General features: G+C 43.5%; 1 protein-coding gene across 6 annotated transcripts in view; it reads right to left on the reverse strand.

Moving 5' to 3' along the window:
• The window catches only part of TSEN2 (tRNA splicing endonuclease subunit 2), a 39572-nt gene that overhangs the window by 4180 nt on the left and 12032 nt on the right, over window positions 1–23360 (reverse strand). For 5 of the 6 annotated variants that reach the window (XR_010411711.1, XM_064592057.1, XM_064592066.1 and 2 more), the window contains 5 exons: window positions 21066–21102; window positions 15161–15698; window positions 13879–13956; window positions 7876–7926; window positions 5477–5615 (listed from right to left, as the gene is read on the reverse strand). Coding sequence is in view for 5 of the 6 variants with exons in the window: in XM_064592057.1 (XP_064448127.1) it covers window positions 5477–5615; window positions 7876–7926; window positions 13879–13956; window positions 15161–15698; window positions 21066–21102 (843 nt within the window). In the remaining variant the exon portion in view is untranslated. Of the gene's footprint in view, window positions 1–5476; window positions 5616–7875; window positions 7927–13878; window positions 13957–15160; window positions 15699–21065; window positions 21103–21643; window positions 21744–23360 lie in introns of all 6 variants that reach the window. The other variant, XM_064592070.1, reaches the window with a different exon arrangement.

A 23360-nucleotide genomic window follows, 5' to 3' on the forward strand; every position in this document is an offset into this window, starting at 1 on the left:
TTGAGTCTTGGTGCTAGAGATGAGTAAGAATCATCACTATTTTTAAGAAATTCAGTCAGGTTGGGGGAATAGTCACATAACCATACAGGCCATTTGGAGATCAGTCTGCCCTACTCATTCAATCTGTGGAGGTCAAAAGCCAGTGCCCACAAGAGCCTGGGGCAAGGACTCTGCCCCGTGGACTCTGGAACTGCACAGGCCACCCTTCAGAGGCACAATGTCTGTGACAGGGAGTGGCTGTTTATCAAACTCATTCCCTCTCTTTCTAGGCACATGGCTAGATCATGTCTCTTAGTCTCCCAAGCAGCCAGGCTGGCCCATAAAACCCTGCCATGTACCAAGCCTGTACTTATTCCTTTTTGAAGATGACCTTGAAAGCCATGTGGTGAAGACCATGGAGACACAAGGAAGAAGCCTGGGCTCCTGAAGCACCTTTGGGAGTTGATCTGCTCACCATTCAGAGACACCAGTTTTTGGATTTCACATGAAAAATTAACTTCTGTTGTTAAGCCTCTGAGATGTGGGGTTTATAGTAACTACAGGTATAAGAAATACCTTTACTAATATACAATTACATCTATAAGCTTGTGGCTGTCCCCAGTGTAAAATCAAAAATGCAGAAAAGCTTTTTATCCTTTGAGGAATTGATAGAATTTTCCTTTTTGGCCATACCAGTACTGTAGCTAATTTCCCTTAGGCTCAGCAAGCTCAGAGCCAACTTGAGAGCATGAGTAGTAACCCTGTAGGCTCATGGACAAGACAGCAACCCTTCACCCAGACTACCTTTTCTAGGGTCATGTTTCCTTTTTATTATTATATTTCCTACTGAAATTATATTTAAAGGATTTGGCAAGTCAGCTCAAATTCACTGTGTAAGGGTACAAATTTAAGTAAATACCCCAACATACAATCCTCAATTTTTTGAGATGTGGTGTAGTGGAAGGAAACCGTGTACTGGAATGAACTTGAATTCAGGAGTTTTGTTTCCTGCCCGGTTCTGCCACTCATGGTTGTGTGACTTCAAGCAAGTTACTAACACTTCTGAGCCTCAGTTTCCAAAATTAGAAAATGAGGAACAAGGGGAAATTGAGATCTTTTCTAGCATTCAAATACTATTATTTATGACCAGGCACACATCTCTAACGTGCATCTGGAACATTACACAGCTGGAAAGCAGGGGTCGTTTCAGATGACTGATGATGATGGTGGTGTAGCGTTAGAAGGTAAAAGCATGAACACTGGCATGAGACAGACCCAAGTCAAGTCTTATCAGTGTCAAGACCACATGACGACGCCTTGTGTTTCAATCTCCTTATTATGAAATCTGGGGGTGGTAAGTGAAGGTAGAGGTGTTGGCACAGTGGCTGGCATAAAGTGAGGGTTCAAAATGTTACCCAGAATAATAATCATAATGATGATAGTGTATTCAGAGGGAAAAATAAAATCATTTTACAAAAATGCCTCTCAAGCAGAAAGATGAAAACTTCTGAAGCCTAAGAAATCCTGGGCATTCAAAAATAAAGTCTGAAAGAACAGGGAAAAGAGAAAGCTCCTTCTTATAAATGAAAGCCGCACACGGCATGTGGAAGGAATGACAGAATTAGAAAATGATTAGGGCAGTAATTAATTTGGGCAACTGTTACAATTATTGGGGACACATATGCACAGTCTCATCTTACATATTACCTGTTAATTACAAAAGGAAATATGCAATTTTACAACAGACATCTGATAATGGCCACTTTAGCCAAGTAATCAAACTTAGTATCATCAACAGTGGGACAGCGTGACATTAAGTACCCCCTGATGGGGCATAATACACATAACACCTATGCATGCCAAAGAATGTGAACTGGAGTCTAATCATGAGGAAACAAATGTGGGATATCCTCTAGGACTCTTCAAAAAATTCAATGTCATGAAAAACAAAGTAGAGAAACTGTCACAGATTTAAAAAAAAGCCAAAGAGGCTGTGGTGGGGTGAATGGTAGCCCCCAAAAGATACATCCACAGAATCTGTGAAGGTGGCCTTCTTTGGAAAAGGCTCTTTGCAGAGACTGGAGTGATGTAACCATAATCCAAGGGACGCCCGGTGCCACCAGCAGCTGAAGAGGCAAGGGATCGATGTCCCCTACCACCCAGCAGACTTCCAGCCTCCACAGCTGTGAGAGAATGAATTTCTGTTGTTTTAAGCTCCCCCCACCCGCCCCAGATTGTGGTAATTTCTCATGGCAGCCCTAGCAAAATAAAAGAGAAACCTACAACACCAGATGTGATACATGAACAGTGACTAGAGCCTGTATTAAAACAAAAACAGCAAAACCCCCATAGCTGCAAAAGACATTTTGGGGATAACAGAGGAATTTAAATTTTCTGGTATTTTGACGATATTCAAAGTTCTGATTTCTCCCACGTATTGCATGGTATTATACTTACAAAGGAGAATGTCCCTATTCTTATGAGTTGCACACAGAAATACTATGGATCATGTGTGCAGATGTGGAAAATGTTAACGAAAATAAGAAGTTTGACTGGAAAAATAAGCCAAGAGAGTGGTTTAGGAAAGAACCAAGACATGAGAAGAAGGCATAGCTCTTTGTTTGTGATGAGTACAGAGGAGCTGCTCTGATGCCCCTCCCTGGAGCAGAACCAGTCATCAGCCTCTGAGCTGGGCGCCATGACTAGGGAGTGTTCCTTTGGGCTCTGGGAACCTTGTATGCTGCTGGCTTCTAATGGTTCCCATCACTCCACCTGTCTTGCGACTTCTAATTCACAGGCTGCTGTGAAATTACATGACCAAACTCAGTCAGTGCGAATCCAAAATTGGAGTGCGTGGGAGGGAGGCTTAGGAGTAACTAGATCTTAAGTCACATCAACCAGTAGCTGCACGTGTCGGAAAAAAATAGACACGTGGAGCTGGTTTTCAGCTTTCTGGCTGGCAACAGCAGTTTAGTGTGGTGGAAGTACAAGGAGCTTGGACCCAGACAGGGCAAATTTCCGCACTTACTTGTCGTGGGACCCTCGGCAACTTGCTTGACCCTTCTAAACCATAATTTCCTCAGCGTCTTATAAAAGGAGGCGAACGCCACATGCTCACAGGAGTATTAAGATGAAATAAGACGAGGGAAGAAACACCAAGGCAAGGTGCCGGGTCACTGTGAGAGCCAGCAGCTGCAGGAGCTTTTGGATGGGGAATGTAAGAAAAGGCTCCCACTTGGGTTTCTAATCTGGTTTTCACCAGTGGGTGATCAAAGTCAAGGAGTTCAGCAGTTGCACTCAATTTGAGATCCATATCATTTGTTCTGACTACGGCTCCTGGAATGAAAAGTGACTGACAAGATTTATTCAAGGGGAAGAGTTTTCCTGATAAGATGTGAATTCCATAATGGCCCTTTGTCCTGGGTCATTACCTCTATACGCAGAAACAATAGTTAAGAGGGGATGTCCTGGGCTTAACCTGTGCTGACAGTTCTAGGGTATGTGTGATTTGGTCACTGAACCTCAAAATTAAAATAATATTATTGTTAAAAAACAGCAGGCACCAAGCAGCTGTGCCTAGAGAAGAGGAAAGCTTAGAAAGCTGTTCCTCTTTTTTTTTTTTTTTATTTTAAAGATTTTATTTTTAAGTAATCTCTACACCCAACGTGGGGTTTCAACTTACAACCTCGAGATCAAGAGTTGCACGCTCCACTGGCTGAGCCAGCCAGGCGCCCCAGGACGCTCGCTGTTCCTCTTACCCCGGTCTAGCACTGCTTGTGAACTCCTGCTAAAGCAGGAAATGTGAAGACACCCCTCATGTTGCTGCTGGGCCAGAGACCTGGTCTCACATTAATTATACAAGCAGCTCGAAGTACATGATATGACCCAGCTGTGGCAAAGGCCTCCAGGGAGCTGGGAAATAACAGTTGTTTTATTTCTTTAAAAAAATCTGTCTGTCCTTTCAACCATCCCTATAAGGTGGTTTATTTTAAAAATGACTCCTCATCCACAAATATGGCTTAGCATTGAAAATACATGAGATGTGGTATATTTAGAAGGCACTCAACAAAGGCCCTTTTCCCCTGCAATTTTTATTTTTTGTAAAGAAGATGGTGCTATCCGTGTTATATGATGAGCAAATGGACACTCAGAGAGATGAAGTAACTTGCCTGAGGTCACACAGTAAAGAGGTAGAGCTGGTTGTGAACCCAAAGAGCTCTCTTTACTAGCCCCAGCCACCTCTGGAAGTATCCCTGCAGCCTTGTCGATGGAAAATTCTAACTCAAGTTTCACCCATACAATGAGAAAGCTGAGGAAGACCTGCCAAGCATTTGTACCAAACAGCTATTCTTACAGGAGTATGAAAAGGAGAACAGGGTGGGAAGCCAACGAAGGAAAATGAAACAGGCACATAACTTATTTAAACATCGTGAACTGTGGCCAACACAATTATGTGGAAACCTAGCAAGCTAATCTCAAACTAATCCTGATCATTTGTGTGCTAACCCTGAGTTAGCATATCTGTACCTGAAATCCAGGCATGGAAGAAATAAAAGAAACCATTTATCTTAGAGGGTTAGGAAATCCTTAACCTTTATTTTGGACTGCTGACACCCTCCCTCCCCACTTGAGAATTTAACGAAAGCGGTGGACTCTTGACCCAGAAAAACATACCAATCTACAAACAATTATTTTATGCTGGGGTCTCCTGAAGACTATACTATGATTTCAGGTTAAGCACAATTTTAGAGCATTTAAAGATTTAAAAGATTGAATTGGCTTTGTGTATTAAAAAAAGGCTCAAAACACATGAAACAAGCATATAACACAGCTCACAAGACCTCAAGGGCCATGACTTCTCAAATAGCTTGATATTTTTGTTTGAGCCCCACAATTCTGAACATCCAGGAAGCACCCTCACTTAGCAGATGTGGAAAAATGAGTTTGAGGGACTTAGCAGGACACAACTGCAATCTCCACATCAGAAAAAGAAAAAAGAATAATAAGAGATCCATTGCATAGGATTGCTTTAGGGATGAAATGGGATAATGAATTTTAAAATGCTTGACACATAGTAAGTGCTCAACAAAGGACAGCTAGGATTATTACAATAGTATGATTATTCTCATTTGCCAGATGAGACAACTGAGGCCTAGAGGATAAGGGACTGCCCTATATCACATGATCACATGGCTAATGAGAGGAGGGGAGTGGGGGCTGTAAAACTCTCTTCTCAGATTACAGAGCAGGTGAGAGGAAAACCTGAATACTTGGGGCTACAGGCTTCTATCTCCAGGCTTTCCACTTAGACTTCCTTTTCACTCTTTCTGGACAAACCCTCCACCCCAACCCAAATATTTTTATCTAAGCCAAAATGAAGGTATCATCTTAGAAAAAAATCAGCAACAGCATATATTACCAATTCAGTTTTCACCTTGGGATCTGCTGCAAACGCTGGTGTGAGAACCAGCGTTCTACCGAGTCAAGAAGTACTTACGTAAATCTGTCCCATACTTAAGTCCCACTTTGGGCACCCAGCCCTTGCTCCGGAAGTAATGGTATGCCATGTACGTAGTCCTAAATGTGGGCTGAACTACAGTGAAAGCTTTCCAGAGCTTCATGATTGTTAAAGGCTCCTAATGTTGGTGAGAGAAAAAAAGGGCATTATTATGTATGTATTCGCTCTTCATTCAGCCAGTGAACTGACATCTACACCAGGTGTGGCGCCGAAGCAGTCAACACAGACAGTGCCCGTGACGGAGGGACTTCACAGAGGACCCAGGCCTGTGCTGTCCAGTGTGGCAGCACCAGACACCGTCCAGAAGGGAGATGTGCCTCAGGTGGAAAATACACACCGAATTTCAAAGACTTGGTAGGAAAACAAGAATGATATGTTGAGTTAAAGAAACTCTGTAAATAATACGACTTTTTTCTTTTAACCCCTTCAATGCGCTACCAGAAAATTCAAGACGACGCACGCGGCTCTTGTCTGAGGCTTATATTCACGTCTATGAGGCAGCACTGCTCTGGGGAAGGCCTCCCTGCAACTGCAATGTCTGAGATGAGGAGGAAGCAGCCAAGTGGAAGGGGGCAGCGGGGGGACCAGGGGCGGTGGGGGGGAACCTGGGGGCAGTGGGGGCTGCTGCACAAGAACACTCCGGGCAGAGGAACGAGCATGTGCCGGGTGCTCGAGTGTGACAAGTCCACCATAGCCGGAGGGCAGCGCGTTCCAAACATTGCAGTGACCCAGGCGAGTAGCTACTGTATGTCAGGCCACATTCAGAAAAACCAAAACATAATTCTGTAAAAGCTTAAAAAAAAAAAGATGCCCCATTTAGTCTTGGAAACTAGAGAATTTATCTCACGGCTTAAATGAATAATCTAACTGCTTCAAAGAGAATTTTGTTCCTAACAGAGGATATGAAGACACAGAGAATGGCTTGGTTCAGAGAACATTCGATTCTCCAGCTGGTTTAGGGCTCAGTCAATGAGACCTGCTCAGTTTGTCTCAGCCTGAGACTTTAAATCCATAAAAATGAGCTAGAGTTTTTTCCTTCTTTTCTTCTTCTTTTTAAAATTGTTTCTAAGGTAGAAATTCCATACATGTGTGGCCTTTAAATCCCAAAGCAAGGATACATTCAGCCCCCCTGTATTAAGCAACAGTCTTGTAGGGAAGGCTGAACTTCCAATATGGAGAGACCATCATGTTTCAGAGGCTGAGGATTCTAGGTAGTAGTGGAATATTCTCGAGAATTTCAGCTAAGACCCAGGAGGGGAGGCAAGGTGGGCTAAGAATGGCCACCATCTGGGAAAATGAGTCACCCATCAGCTGATAGCTATTTTCAAACCACTGGAATACTCTTGAAAAGAATTTATATAATTAGAATTTGATGAATGATAAAATTATGTACTTCCAAGAACAGAACAAAATATGCTTTCTCTGTTCTATTTATTGTTCTGCTTACCTTTCTCTTTTTAATTCATTTGAATTATTTGGAATAGGTATATTCACATGGTCCAAATTCACAAAGTATAAAAATGTACAGTGAAGTCTCCCTTTCTACCTGTGTGCCCAGTCCTCCAAAGCCTCTAGCAGAAGGTAAGCAATGGTATCAGCTTCTCGTGGAACTTTCTTCTAAGGGCAGCAGGCTACAGTACAGAATCACAGGCTTTGGAGATACCTTCATATAGTTTCAAGTACTAATTCTAACCAGACTAGCTGTGTGACCTTGGGTGAATTACTTACTTCCTCTGAGCCTCAGTTACCTTATCTGTAGAATTCCTACCAGGCAGAGGCAAGGATGAGAAGTACCGCCTGAAAGGTACCCAACAACACACAGCCTTTACCTAAGTAGGCATTGAACACTGGCAGTTTTAATTTTTAGTACTGTTCTGACACCAATTTCCTGATCATCATTTAAGATACTGCTCTTCTCCTAGTCTCTGGGAATGAAGTTCAATCTGAAAGAGTCAAAGCTGGCTTCTGCCTTAATAATCCCAATTCAGGGGGTGCCTGGGTGGCTGAGTTGGTTAAGCATGTCACTCTTGATTTTGGCTCAGGTCACGATCTCAGGGTGGTGAGGTCAAGCCCCACATCAGGCTCCACACTCAGCACGGAGTCTGCCTGGGGTTCTCTCTCCCCTTTCCCTCTCCCCTCCCCCCTGCTTGCACGTGCTCTCTCTCTCGCTCTCAAATAAACAAATAAATAAAATCTTAACCCCCCCCCCCAAAAATCCCAATTCAGGGCCCAAAGCCTAACCCTAGAGACAAAATTCAATTCCAATTTTATTCAGTGAAAGTAGGTACATTTGTATTACAGCAATATGAAAATTACTACAGCCTGCTTTTAACACCAGGAAAATTTTAAGTGGATTTTATTTAAATATGACATCTTACCTTCTCATAGTAAATACTCAGACATCCCAGAGCATAGACCAGGAAAAAGGCCTAAAAACAGAGCAAGCAGAAAATGTTCATTAGAAACAGTCCCACATTCTTGAGAAATTATTTTACAGATTGATTTCTCTTTGCCTTAAGTACAAATTAATGTCCTTAAATCATCTTCAAAAAATGGTCACATATTTTTAACATAAATGGTTTATGCAAATTTTAAGGATTAAAAAAAATCTAAGAAAATATGAAAGCAACAAATTGATTAAAAATCAGTAAAAAACAAAGTATTTGTATGATATTTTCCATGTATTTTCCTCTTAAAAACCACATAGCTAAATTGAAAAATGATGTAAATAGTTGTAATAATAGAAATCTTTTCCTCTGTAAAATTAAATAACCATATCAAACTGAGAAAAAAATTTACAGAAAGACATATAGAAATTTGTGAAAAGTGGGCAGTGTAGATTTGGCTTGCATAACAAAACATGAGTTACAATCCTTGTTGTAAAGTGATCTCCTATTAATCCCTATCTTTCCATGAACTTCATTATACAGTAATGTGTTTTACTTGCATGGGAAGGCAGGAGGAAAAGCAAAGGAAGTCAGTTGTAGTTGAGTAAAATCACACTTAGATGGAAATAAAAATAGCTTTTTTTTTTTTAAGATCTTATTTGACAGAGACAACGAGCGAGCACAAGCAGGGGGAGAGGCAGAGGGAGAAACAGACTCCCCACTGAGCAGGGAGCCCGATGCGGGGCTCGATCCCAGGACCCTGGGGCCACGACCTGAGCTGAAGGCAGACTCTTAACTGATGGAGCCACCCAGGAGCCCCCAAAGAGCCACCCAGGAGCCCCAAAATAGCTTTTTTTTTTTAAATTTATTTTTTTAGTAATCTCTACACTCAACGTGGGGTTTGAACTCCCAACCCCAAGATCAAGAGTCATATACTTGACACCAACTGAGCCAGCCAGGCGCCCCAAACTGCTTTCTGATAAAAGTAAGACAATGCCAAGCACTGATACCACCAAACAGACCCTGCTGCTCACTCTACTTGTAGAGGGGGATAGGATCCACGTTTACACTTTGTTTACAGACTTATATGCGACACTCGTGCGTCGTAGTGGCTAAATGGTGGTATCAGTAAAACTGGGGTATTTTCTTTATAAACATGAGGACAGAAGATTATAACCAAACGAAAACCATTCTGCTGCTGCCACCACGTGGCACAGACGAGGGCCCTCTTACGTAGTGTGGCGACAGAGATGCGGTCCTCAGCCCTGAGCCTGCACATTTTTGTTCAACAGCATGGCACCGATGACCAGTGCTTACTTAGCTTGCTTCCTCACTGCCCTAGCACGCACAGGAACAAACCACAAGAGGATTTAAGAGAACACAGCCTATGGAGGTGTGGGGGGTTTCAAGCAGCAGCGAGAAATACCTCTGTGATGCCCAGGAATTGCCTGAATCCACCCCGTCATTTTCTCCTGGCTATATCTCATGGCACTTCTCTTTACAGCAGTGGTTCTCCAAGTGTGGTCTGGGGATTTTGGAGACCCCGAGACCCCTTCTGGAGGTCTCCAGGTCAAAACTGTTTCATGGTAATAACACATTATTTGCCTTGTTCCTGCTCATTGTCTCCAGAGGCTCCAAGACATGTGGTATCACAACAGACTGAATACAGAAGCAGACGTGGGCATCCAGCTGACTTCTATAAAGCCAGACCTTAAAGTGACTGGCAGAAGCGAAAAACTGCCATTCTTCTCACTGAATTTGTTCTGTTTTGAAAGAATATAGTTACTTTTCATAAAATTTTATTTATGTTAATATATAATGGATTTATCATCATTATCTTAAAATGAATTAAAGAACAAATATTTAAAATTTTGTTTTAATTTACAATTTGGTAAACAGTGACAGATATAATTCACATAAAGATGTTCCTGGGATCTTCAATAATTTTTAAGAGAGTAAAGTGGCTTGGGAACTACCACTTTAGTTTCACTCAGATCTAAACCTAGAGCTTCTCTGAAGATGCAGGTGACCCCACTTCTCTGGGTCCTAGCCACCACTCCGCGCCTGGACTTCTCAGAGGCCTTTCTGCTCTGTGCATTCTCCACGGCAGCCAGAGCCATCTTTTTCCCATGTGAAGACCACGTGGCTCCCACGACTAAAACCCTCCAGAAGGCTTCACAGCACTTTGCTTCCCACTGCCTCCAGTCCCTGCGAAATCTGACCACCACTCTTTCTGGCCATGTTGGCTCCATGTCTGCCCCTGAACACACTAAGCTCTTTCCTGCCTTCATCTTTGTAAGTGCTACTCCAGTATCTGGCACATTCTGCCCCAGACTCAAAAGTCACTTTTTGGAGAGGTCTTCCCCTCCACCCTTGTTAAGCAACCCTCATCCTGATCATCTTCAAAACACTTTTGTCTGAAAACATCTTTCTTACATGTATCTCTCCAACTTGAATGTGAACTCTATGAGAGCAGAAACTCTGCCTGCCACTGCCCTGGCCCGGGAGGGGGTCTAGCACATGGCATCTGCTCAGTGCTTGTGCGGATAGAATCGACCCTGAGTTTAGGACACTGCCAGAGTCACCGAGAGCAGGTCTCTGCAGGCCTGGCTTGCCAGCTCCTTTCTCCTCAGGTGGATGCTATATGCCCCACAGTCCCTTGCAGCTAGTGGTGACAGCCTTCCCAGGAGTCCTACATTATTATTTTGACCTTTTGTCTTCCTGTGGCACACTACTCACTAATGCAGAGTACCACTGTTTCTCGGATGCACACAGACGGTGGCCAGAAGGTGCCACGGAGGAGACAAACTTGGGTCCTCAAACAGCCAAGTGCTTCCCCTTTCGACTTCTCCCAGCTGTCACTTCTTGGTTCTGAACGGGGCGACAGGTAGGATGAACTCTGGGATGTGGCAGAGCTGGGCTGAAATCTTCATTAACAGCTATGCCCTTGGAAGTGTCACTTAAGCTCTCCTACCTCATCTACAAAATGGGGATGAAAATGCCTTTTTAAAGATCTAATGGGATTAAGTCTCATAAAAATTTTAAAGGCTATGCAAAGTACCTAACTGCTCAATTCATTTTAGTTTCCCCTCCTTTTAAAACACCATTCAGATATTGTAGCCTGCCCAAGTTCAATCTTCTCCTTGCCAAGCAAGAGACTCCTTCCTGGTGTCTGTTAGAATTTAAGTTCTTCAGAAACTTTCCATTATCAGTAAACACATGTTTCTCTAAGAACTGATGAAACCAATGCCTCATTAATATTTACTGGCCTAAAATAAATGGCTTTTATGAATATATACAAACTGCTCGTAGGCACTTATTACAGATGGAGTGGATCTTAATTCAACTGAGTTGGCTTTATTTAGAATTGAATAATCAGAAGACTGGGGCCTTTCTGCACCGATGCCCCAGTGCCTCCAGGACCAGGTCAGAGCCCTGGTACATACTTGTAGGGGTAGGTGATTATGTCCCTTGAGATCTCATTAGTAAGTTTTTACTATCAAAGCAAAATGGAGGGATGAGTTTAACGATGGTTTTAACGTCATCACTAAATCTAGTTAGGTCCCAAAGCATTATAATGGAAAAACAGTTCTCAGTAACAGATTTCTAAGAGACAGATCTTTAAGTCAGCTGTGGTATTATCATTCCCGAGGCCCAGAAAGAACTGCTCTGAATCACCACAGAAGGGCTGCCCGTGTTCCTGATCGATATTTATGGAAACACATTAAACTGCACAAGTGGTGCACCAAACACAGGTGATTCATTCAGAGGAAATCTGCCAAAACAGACCTGAGAGGCAGAGCTAGGTTTAATTGCACACTCCCTGAAAACTGCAACACCTCTCTGGAATGTCCTCAGAAACGAAACAGCTTCCAAGAATGCAGAGCAACCTCATCTACCTCCCATTACTCTTGTCTTTCTTCAGGGAGTGTTTGGGAGAGAACAGCAGACAGCAACACCTTTTTTTTGTCGGTAAAAAGCATTGCATGGAACACAACTGGACCTACTGGAACAGTGAGGCTGGCACCTAATGCTCTCTCTCTGCCTACGGCTGCCGCCTCCCAGAGCTGAGATACTGGCCAGCCCCTCCTGGCCTCAGCCCTCCAGCCCAGCCTCCTACTGATGCCAGCTCCAGTACCTGCCCTTCTCTGATGTAGCACCTGCGGTGCCCCAGGGCCTCCAGGACCAGGTCAGACCCCTGGTACATACCTGTAGATATGCCCTCCCGACCTAGCCCTCCCGTGTTGCCATCCAGGGTTGAGCTGCACGGAAGAGCCTTTGCTGTCCAGTGTCCAACTGGCAATCCCCTATTTATCTTTTAACATCTACAGAGATCACTGACTCTGTGAAGTCTTTCCAGCTAGCTCACGTCCCTTTGGATTCTACCAGTTTCTGTGCAAATTCCACACCTTGAATGCACCCATTTAACAAATAATTATTAAGCACGTGACAGACGTCAGACACTGGGTACAAGGATACCAGAGGAGCAACACTGGCACAAGACCACATGGAACGTAATTGTTTCCTGGGCTCTCTTTAGGACCAGAGCCATATTCTGTTTACTTCTGTATTGTTAGTACTTAGCCCAGTGCCTGGCACAGAGTAAGTACCCAGTGAACATTTTTGCAAAATATTGATTGCAGAAGAGAAGGTTCCAACTAGCTACTTAATAGCATTTACAAGTAATTTAATAATATAACAACAAGAAAAGCAGGCACTAACACTTACTGAGCGTTTATTATGTATCTGGCACTGTGCTGAGCCCATTACATGGGGTAGTTAATTCCCAGAAGATCTTATGAACAAGGTATTACGTAACCCTCATTATACAGAAAAGAAATCAAGGCCCAGAGAGCTCCAGCACCTAGAGAGGGGTATCTACAGTGTCGTCCAGCAGAAAACTTCCTATGATGACGATGTTCTACACCTGTGCTGTCCAATACGTCACCACTATCCACCTGCGGCTGCTCAGTGTTTGAAATGTAGCTGGCACAACTGAGAAGCAGAATTCTGAATTTTGCTCAATTTTAATTAGTTTAAATAGTCACATGTGGCTAGTGGTTACTGTCTTCGACAACAGACTCAGCTGTCTCATTTGTAGAACGAGGAGATGTAGTAAATAATTCCATACACCTTTTCCTGGTCCCACAGTCTGTTCTTTGTACGTTTGGCCTCACTGCAAGGACGGAAGTACAGACAAGGAAATCCAGAGAACATGGAGACACAACTACTCCTCTGTGGATGGGCCCACGAAGTTACCAATGTGGATGCAGTCAACAAGCACTCCCTGAGACCCACGTCTACACCGAGAACAGTGCTAGCCCCTGCAGGAGCTATCAAAGACAAGCAGGAGCGCTCCGGGAGAGGAAGAACACGAGACTGGGGGAGGGGTGCGATCCTCCAGGGCAGAAAGGACATTTCTGTGCACAGTATAAACAGAAGCAAAGAAGGAGGGCCTGACCACATGAACACAGGATGGAGGAACTCTAAATCAGAGGGAAAATTTATGATGCAGTTTTTAGAAAGTCACTTTCAGTTACCTTTTGGGAATGCAGCTATCGCATTAAGAGAACATGTGTTAGTAATTCTGCAGAAGGAAATATCTAGAATCCATTTATGTAATTAGCAGCTATGACATGACTTGAAGCATGCATCATAGCTTATTAAAAGCTGGTGAAACTCCATGAATATACTAAAAACCACGAACGGTACACTTAAAATGGGTGAATGGTATGGTATATAAACTGTATCTCATGATATAGGAAGACCCTTCATAATCTTAGACTTGATGAAATGAAGGCCAAGGAGTGAAATTTAGGCTGGCCTACTTTGGAAATTGCCTATGGTCATTTCAATACCCATTTGTAATGTTCAATTACTGAATACTCAGTAATTACTGAATCACATACAGAATTGCATTTACAAGTGGACTGCATTACAGGTTGCCTTGGCCCCGAGACCAAGAGCTGAAAAAGTAACATGCAGGAAACATACCTCTTCTAGGCTAAGTTGCAAATACTCCAAGATCCTATATGGATTTCTTCTGCATACTAATCTCTTTTTTGGTGCCAACTGAAAAGAAATAAAATACATACAGAACAAATGGAAGCACTACATATTACACAGAGCACATTGCATTTTAAAACAAACATTTTTCTTAAAAATTTCACAGATTCACATTTATTGGAGAAATACATTAAAAATATTTTTTTATTATTATGTGGAAAAAGAAGTTTTAGGTTTCTACTATTAACATTTTGATTTACTTCCTTTCTATGTTCCCCATGAATTTTTCCCACAGTTATGATCCTTTCGTTAGTTGAATTTATGTACTTCTTTTCACCCACCTGCACCTCCCAAGTGTGGGCCTAGCTTCTTTATCAGGCTTCATAAACCCCATTCTAAAGGCTAGATAATATTTCTTCAAACAGGTGTTTCACATACTACTTAGCCATTAGACTTGCTCATTTTTAGGTATTACAGATAATTCTAGGGCAACTGTCTCTGACTGTGCATCCCTCAAGGGAATGGCTCTTGATCTTCCCACTGCTTCTCCTGTGCTGGCTGACCTCCATACCCAGGACTCCCCGCACCATAGCCACACTCAAGACTATGTGTAATTACCATAGCACTTCTTTTTCTCCCACCCAAGGGAAAGATTATTGTACCTGCTTTGATTTACACATTTTTTTAAAGTTATTCACAAACTTTGAGATTTTAGTAGAAATAGCTCTCACAGCTACTGAGCCACCAGGGCTGGGACCCAGTGCCTGCTGGCTCCTCCCCCGCAACGAGGGTCTCACCACCTCTCACATACACTGGGCACTTAATGTGGGCCTGCTACCAGTTCTGAGTAAGGGGCATCCTGGTTAGCCCACATCTGCCATGGGCCAGAAACAGATGGCTCTGGAGGAAGTGAGTTATTTTCTTCTTCAGTTGATTCTTGAACAACGCAGGGGTTAGAGGCGCTGATTTCCCGCCACAAAAAATCCATGTATAACTTCTGAGTCCCTCAAAACTTAACTACTAATAGCCTACTGTTAACTGGAAGCCAACAACATAAACAGCTGATCATCACATATTTTATATAAGTATTATATGCTACATTCTTACAATAAAGTAAGCTAGAGAAAAAAATATTAAGAAAATCATATGGCAGAGAAAACACATTTACAGTATTGTACTGTATTTATCAAAAAACCCCAAAACACCAATCTGTGTATAAGTGGATCCGTGCAGTCTGAACCCCTGTTGTTCAAGGGTTGGCTATACTTACTTCTTCACTTGGGGCACATTCCTTCTCGCTCACGTCATACACATCTTCCTCCACCAGCACGAACTCATCACCAGGCCCCTTCTCTCTAGCACAGAGGAGACCCGCTTGCTGGCTCCTGTCCCCAGGCTGAGTGTCAGGCAGGGGCAGGAGAACATCTTCTTTGCCACAAGAAACTTGAGGCAGGGGGTGGTGTTGCAGCCTGGGAACCTCCACCACAGGTTCATCCAAGCCGTTTGGAGCGAGCAGGTCAGGCCCAGGGCTCTCCTGCAGGCGGTCTGATGGCTTGCTGGGACCGTCGGTGTCAACTGACTTTCCCACGTCCCCATTCATCACAGAAAGTTCCTCTCTATCTGCGGTACCTTCCATTTTGGAAACCGTTTCAGAGTTCCGCTCATCATGCCACTGAACTTCTTTATTCCTTTTTATACCAGGATGCTCAAGTGGCTTTGTGTAATCCTGGAGGATTCTCTGCACTGTACTCTCCTCCTGCCCCTGTCTTTGCATGAGCTCTGCGGCCCACTCTACACTATGCCGATACCTGCAAGATGGAAATACTGTCAATAACACATTAACAGTTTATAGTAGTTTTTCTCAGTAGTGGGCTATAGGTAAATGTTTTCTTTATACTTTTCTGTGTTTTCTAACTGTTCTGCAATAAGCATGTGTCACTTTTGTTTTTATTATTAGAGCTTCATTTAATTTTCTTATTTTGAAAAATAACTTGACCCCAGTTTGACAAAGTATGAATATTTATGTAATTGAAAACTGGTGGGCCAAATGATTTAGGTAAATACAAAGAGAATATGGTCATCCTCTGTCAGGATTTCTACATTATTCTTAATTTTGGATATCACGACATTTTCAGAAAAATATCCCACTCATAGTAAAAGAGTCTTTGTTCAGTACTGGGATGCAAAATGAGAATTTCGATAGATATTTTTCACAGTACCTACTGAGGTCTCCACTGCGTACGGCAAGAAAGGATTACATGCCACACATATGGCCAAGCATCCTAGCAGAAAGGGCCCTTTTTCTCATAACAATTTTCGAAGTGCAGTTTGATGAGGAATATCTGCTTTGTTCCTCAAATGTAAAGGCAACCCCCGAACACTTCCCAAGTTACAAAAAGTCACAGGTAAGACAACAGGGTTCTGCGCAAGTGAGACCTCCGGCCTGATGACACTGCTGGGACACGTCCATGTGGCATCAGGCTGCCATACGGGAAATCTCATTTCAGCGGGAGAGCTAAAGGCAATGCGAAACTCAAGCACTTCTGGCCTCTACCTACAGCTGTTAGCCTGGAAAGCACCTACGATGGCACTGTTTGTGGGAAGACAGAGGTAATTTTACTCTTCACCTTGAGTATTTTGCTTTGTGTGTGGATGGCTGAATATTTCATAGTTTATAAACTGTGACATCTCACACTCAACTGAACAAGGAAGCTGGCCTCTGCTGTATTTAAGATATGTAGCTGCTTAATCCTGATTCCTCAGAAGAATCTCCAAGCTGTCCATACCCTGTTTATCTTACGTAGGGATGAGCATGCCTTCCTGTTTATTGGGAACTGTATCTTAAAGAGTAAAACCTAGCAAGGCTACTTGCACAACTAAGAGGCAGACACCATGACTGTATGCATGAACACATATTGCATGTTTCATGTTCAGCCTGACTCTGTCCCTTGTAACAATGTGACAAAACCAATTACTTCTTTGTGCTTGTTCCTCCACCCATAAGATAGGGTAATGGGACTACTATTGTACGAAGGGGTTATGTATTACTTTTAATAGTCAGAATAAAAAACGTAGCTGCTCATACAATGGCAGGGTGTCTTCTCGCCTGTATGAAAAGTATGGCCACCGTTGCATACAGTTAAAAGAACTTCCGTTTGAGAGATCTAAAGAGAATCTTTGCTCTTCATACCACCTACAGCACTGGATCTACAAATCTCCTTTATTTGAACACAAATTTTTGTGTCAATATGTATCTTTCTGGGGAAGGGATCCCCAACTTTCATCACATTCCTTGACTCAAAATATGTGAGGGAACCACTGAATGAAAGGTTCAACTATCGCCCCTTTGAGCAGAACCGAGAGAAAGAGCACACACAGGCTACTGCTCTGCTCTCTGCCATAGGGTCAAGGGAGATATGAGTTCAAACTCTCATTCCATCATGTTCTTGTATTAGCTACACGACCCTTGTGAGGCTCAGCTCCTCATCTGTAAACCAGGAGTAACCATACTGACATGATGGAGTTGTTGCAAGGATTTAAGGAGACAAGACGTGGGTAAGGCTCAGCACATAGTAAGTGTTCTATAAAATTTGTTACTCTGACTGTGGGCTTTTTAGGGTGAGAATTAACAAAATCATTTTGACTCATACATATTACATTACAAAATACAAATAACACTTTTAATGAATGGAAATGTACACCTTAATTAACTGTTCTTCGAGAGCAGGGGCAGCCCCATGGGGACAGGCGCTGCACCAGATCTGGGTTCTTGAGTTGGCTCTTTCGGGATTCTAAGCTAAGCGACTTAGCATCCCTACACCTTTTTGCTCTTCTGCAAAAGGCCAGAATCACACCTGCATTCCTGCCTCATAATGACCTCAGATACTCATTTTATGGAAGCTCAAATGAGACAGTGGCTGCAAAAGCATGTGGAAGAAAGCCTCTGAGCAAGACTGGTGATGAAAACAGCCAGATACACAAATGACTAAGACATATGGCATATGAGTCACAGAGCAGGTGTCCTCTCATTGGCTGACAACGCCTTAAAAAGCCAAGTCCTGCCGCGATTAACCCCAGACACTGCTGGAGAAGCAGCAGGAAGAGAAAAGTGGAAAGTAAAAGTCAGGAAACATAAGGGAGAGAGTGGCAGGGGAAAAAGGTGGCAGCTATGATTAGCAGCAGTAATGAGACTGGTGAAAAGCAGACCCGTTTCGGGGCCACCAGACTACAGAATGGTGGAGCATCTGAATACACCTCCGCTTCTTCTGTCTCTATGGCCTCGAAGACACTCTTCCACTGGCATGGTGAACATCCCTCTCCCTCACCTACTGATTAATGCCTACCTATCATTAGAAGTTCACAGCAAAACAGTTTTGAGGCAGTCTGCTTAGGTCCAGGTACTGCCCTTATGCAAATTATATAACCTCCTCTGGTTGCGTTTCCTCACCCACCTCTAGGGGTGATGGGAGGACTTTAGGAGATAGTCCACAAATGTGTTATCAACACAGAACCTTGTACATGGAATATGCCCAAGAAACGCCAGCATGTGCAACCACGTTGTTGTTCTCACTATGTGTCAATTCCTTGGAGGCTCTGAAGCTGAACTGCCTCATCTGAGCTGATAAAATGAGATGGAAATGACTACGCCTACTGCAAAGGCTCCCTGAGATGAACTGAGATGGTTAGGTAAAGCATCCAGCTGGGAACTAGCACTTCAGGAGCAACCAGTACCCGTGGGCTAGGACGGCGATCTCAGTAATAGCTCCCCGTAACATCTATCACAGAAGAGTGCAATTTCTTACTTCTCTTCCTCTCCCACCAGACCGTAAATCCCTCGAGAACAGGGGCAAACTCTCTTCCTCCTCTTGTATCTGCAGCACCTACCCAATGCCTGACACTCAAGCACCTGCAGTAAATGCTGGCTGAACAGAGGACTACAAATGAGGAGAGGGGACCAGCACCCCCCTCATGGATGGCCCTCCAAGGACACAACCTACATACTTCAGTCCCCTAGGGCATCACCCAAGGGTCTGGACGCTTACCTCCAGAGAGGATTAGATGGAAGGTTCTCATCACCCAAGGACAACTACTGTTGGAAAACGGCCAATCAGAGTGAATTCACTTGAGAAAGGGATCAGAGTTTCAGAGAGAATAGTAAAGAAACAATTATAACAAGCACGTAAGCTGGAAAATTAACCTAAAAATATAAAAATGAGCCCATTTCTTTTAATATTTAACAATTTAGATTATGACTGCAATTATTATGGCCAAATAACCAATCAATCATTGAGGGGGTGGGGGGCACATAATTTTCTGACAGAACTGTCAGATATGGTTAAGTCCTAACCCCTGGCATCTGTGAATGTGACCTTCTCTGGAAGCAGGGTCTTCGCAGATGTAACCAAGTTAAGATGAAGTCATACTTGACTGGTTTCCTTGTAGAAAGAAGAGGGAAATTTGGACAGAGACACACAGACATACACAACGGAGACCTCCATGTGATAATGGAGGAAGAGCCTGGAGAGATGCATCTATAAGCCAAGGAATGCCAAAGATTGCTGGCTACCACCAGAGGCTCCAACCAGGCATGGAAGATGGAAGGATCCTCCCCTAGAGCCTTCTGAGGGAGCACAGCCCTGCTGACACCTTGATTTTGGACTTCTGGTCTCCAGAACTATGTGACTAAATTTCTGCTCTTTTAAGCTTTGGCAGCCCTAGGGAACTAATACAAAGATCAATAAAATGCTTGCAATGTTATTACTGTAGAGCTTACAAAGGGATAACTTCAGGCAGGTGACAATCTCACCCATCCAGAACCTCACATCCTCAAACTAGCTTGACGCCATGTCATGCCCACTGCCAGCCCTATCAGGATGCAGTTCTGAGGGGCAGGCTTCTGCTCTGAGTCCTTAGTGTTGACTGCAGCTTTACCACAGCTACTCCTCGGGTGGGGGCCCTGCCAGGTTCTCAGCAGGCCCCTCCCACAGACTAGAACCTACTCCCACACCCAGCCTGCAGGTATAGCCCTAGCAGCCCCTGAGATTACCCTGGTGTCACTGCCCCCAGCCACTCCTCTGGCTATGGCACTACCGAGCACATAACCGAATAGGAGCTGTCAGATTCTGCCAGTATGTGCTAGAAGCAAGATGAAAAACCATCGGGGGTTTCAATATTTTTAGAAGGCTTACAGAAGAGACGCAACTTGAGCTGCCTCTCAGGGACAATGAGGATTTCAATGCATGAATGTTTAGTCCACAAAATCCCACCAAGGGACCACTAAGTGTAGGGGCTGCAGAGAGGAAGCAGGCATGGTCCCGGCTCTCCAGGAACTGAGAGTCTAAATCCGGGTGTGTGTGACGGATGGCACATCGAGGGGCACCAAGGCAGACTGCGTGGGAGCCGGAAGAACAACCCCAACCAACGGAGGGTGGTGGTGATGAGAAAACCTCCAGGAGAGTGACATGTAAGCTGGATCACAGAATGGGCAGCGACAGCCATGCAGTGTGCATGCTTGGGGGGGGGGGGGCGGTCAGGAGAAAAATCCTGGGAAATGGGAAGAGCGTAAAGAAAAGCCAGAGGAGGGGCGCCTGGGTGGCTCAGTCGGTTAAGCAGTTGCCTTCGGCTCAGGTCATGATCCTGGAGTCCTGGGATCTAGCCCCACATCCGGCTCTCTGCTTGGCTGAGAGCCTGCTTCTCCCTCTCCCTCTGCCTACTTGTGCTCTCTATCTCTCTGTCAAATAAATAAATAAAAAATCTTAAAAAAAAAAAAAAAGCCAGAGGAAGGAATTGTGAGTGTATGAGTGGATAAAGAAGAGTCTCCGTGGAAGCCTTTTTCTCACCCTGCAAGTGTAGAGCGAGGAAAGAGGACGGGGAGGAGGCCAGTTCTAGACCTAAGTGTAAGCATCTTAGCACTTAGAGACATACACATTAGAGGTTATTTGTTCATATTTTGGAAAGAATTCAAGTGGCAAAGGATTTGGCCTAGGATTATTTAAAAAAATTAACTTAGTGCATTTCAAATATGATTTGATCCACATTAAGTTCAGACATAATTTTCAAGGATACACCTACTACCAAAAAAAAAAAAAAAGGGCATGACCTACCACATTGGAAAAGGTTATCTACAAACAGATCTGATTTAAACCGTAACTCTGACCAAGGTCACCATGACTTACTTCTTTGACGTGATTATAGGCATTTGTGTCTTCATATCTGTAACAACAAAAAAGTTCTGTTCAGACAAATTTTCCTTAAGGGAAAAAACACACTGAAAATCCAGAAAAACAAAGAGAATTTCAAGAATCACAAAATCACACATCTAGAAGGTTAATCTTGCCCAACCAGCAATGGCATGCTTTCTCTGCCATCATTCCTGGAACCCACCCCCTGAACCCATTAGAAGGCAATGTTGCCTGTTCATGGTGCTCTTGCTGTGCCCAGATGTGACCCTGAAATCCTTCTCAACTCAACACTGCAGCTTGGCAGCAATGGCAGGCAAGAGGAAACCCCCCTGCAACCTCTGAACTTTCAGATGAGAGTATCGAGGCCCTAAAGTTATGCACTTGACCCCCGTTTTCCCATGCTCTATAAGGCATCTTCAGTCAAAGCGCCCCACATGTACCTACAGAAAAGATTGTGGAATTTCATGGCAGTGTTGCTTCTGGGTGTGGACCTGGGAGTTCTGGGCTCTAGTTCTAGTTCTGGGCATCTGGCTGGTTGAGCCTTTCTACCTTCAATGTTATTTATTGATCACCTGATGGTGTGGGTTTTAGTCCTCATCCTCCTCCACTCTGCCTTTGGGCAAGTCGTTTCTCCTTACCCAAACTCAGCCTTCTCCCCAGCGCATTAAAGGCCTGGAATAGATGATCATCAGCTTTAAAAACCCTAGGAGTTCACAGACTCCTACCTCCTTAGGAATTTGTCAGTTTTCTCTGTGTCATGACCTCCCTCCTCTGGTAATTTAACAAAAATGAAAATTTAGCGAGTTTTACTGACAGCCATCCATGTGCCAAGCACTTGAGATACAGAAGTAATAAAATAAAATCCCCTCTTCTTGAGATACTCACAGTCTGGTTGGGGAGACAGACCAGAAATGACTGATTCTAACCCAAGCTGATACATGACCAAGTAAAGGAGTATAAAAGGAGTGTTCACTTTGCCTGAAAGGCTTAGTAAAAAACACCAAGGAGGAGGAGTAACTGAGCTGGGCTCTGAAGAATGAGTAAGAGTTCACCAGGCAGACCAGGGGAAAACAGGCAGGGGAAGCCCTGTGAGGCTGAGAGAGAGTAAATGCGTGACAGGTTCATGGAACGGCAAGCAGCCCAAGGTGGCTCCAGTGCCGATGAGTAGAAGAGAGTGCAAAGAGAGGGTGGAAGATGAGGCTGAAGCCAGGACTTGAAGAACCTCCTAAAATGGACATTTGAGACTTACTTCTTCAGGGCAGTCCACAAGCTTAATTTCTGTTTCCTTGGCATAAATTCCTTTCCTTCAAATTTCTATTACTGTCTAAAATTTAGTTACTACACAGATCAGGAAAAGATTCTCAACTGTTAAGATCATTATACTATTTGAAAGCTTTTTATGTTTCTGGCCAAATATTGGTAACTGCTGAAGCTGGATGGTGAGGGTCATTATGCTATTTTTTTTTCCACTTTTTTCCCCTCTCTTTTTGAAACACTCATTATGAAAAAGTTTTGAGACATACAAAAGTAAAGGGAACAGTATAATAAATTCCCATGTTGCCATCCGTCAGCTTTAACAATTAACTCATGGCCAATCTTGTTCTTCTGTTCATTTCCCCGTCCCCAGATTATTTTGAAAAAGATCCTTCACATTCTATCACAGCATCTCTAAGTAGCTCATTATGTATTTCTATGAAGACTTAAAAAATGAAGAAAAAACTTGCATAAAAAAAGGGGGTCTGGCTGGCTCAGTTGGTAGAGCACATGACTCTTGATCTTGGGGTTTGAGTTCAAGTCCCACACTGAGCATAGAGCTTACTTAAAAAAATTATAAAAATTAAACAACCCCCCCCCAAATTGCAATACCATTATTACTTTAAAAATTAATATTAATTCCTTAGCCTCATGAAAATCTATGGATTGTCTCAATTTTTAAAAGTCAGACTCAAAATCCATATGAGGCCTATATACATTACAACTGACTGATACATCTGAAATTGATTCTAATATATGTTACCCCATCATGATTTTCTTCCCTGTAATTCACTTACTGAAGCAATGGCTTTTCTGTCCTATACACCTCCCCCCCCCCCCCCCCGAGTCTGGCCTCAGAGGATCACGTCCCTATTGTGCTGTAAACATGGTGCTCATCAAAGGAGGTCACAAGCACTGTGCTGTCCTTGAACAGCTCATGGATGGTCCAAGAAGGGCCTGCACCAACCTTTAAGCAACTGTCTCACTCAGCACATTGCTTAGTTCAGCTCACCTTGTTTTCATAGCCAGATTTTC

This window comes from Mirounga angustirostris, unplaced genomic scaffold (assembly GCF_029215605.1).
Source record: "Mirounga angustirostris isolate CCGP_5_RB_7025 unplaced genomic scaffold, mMirAng1.0.hap1 SCAF_1, whole genome shotgun sequence".
Classification (NCBI taxonomy): Eukaryota; Metazoa; Chordata; class Mammalia; order Carnivora; family Phocidae; genus Mirounga; species Mirounga angustirostris.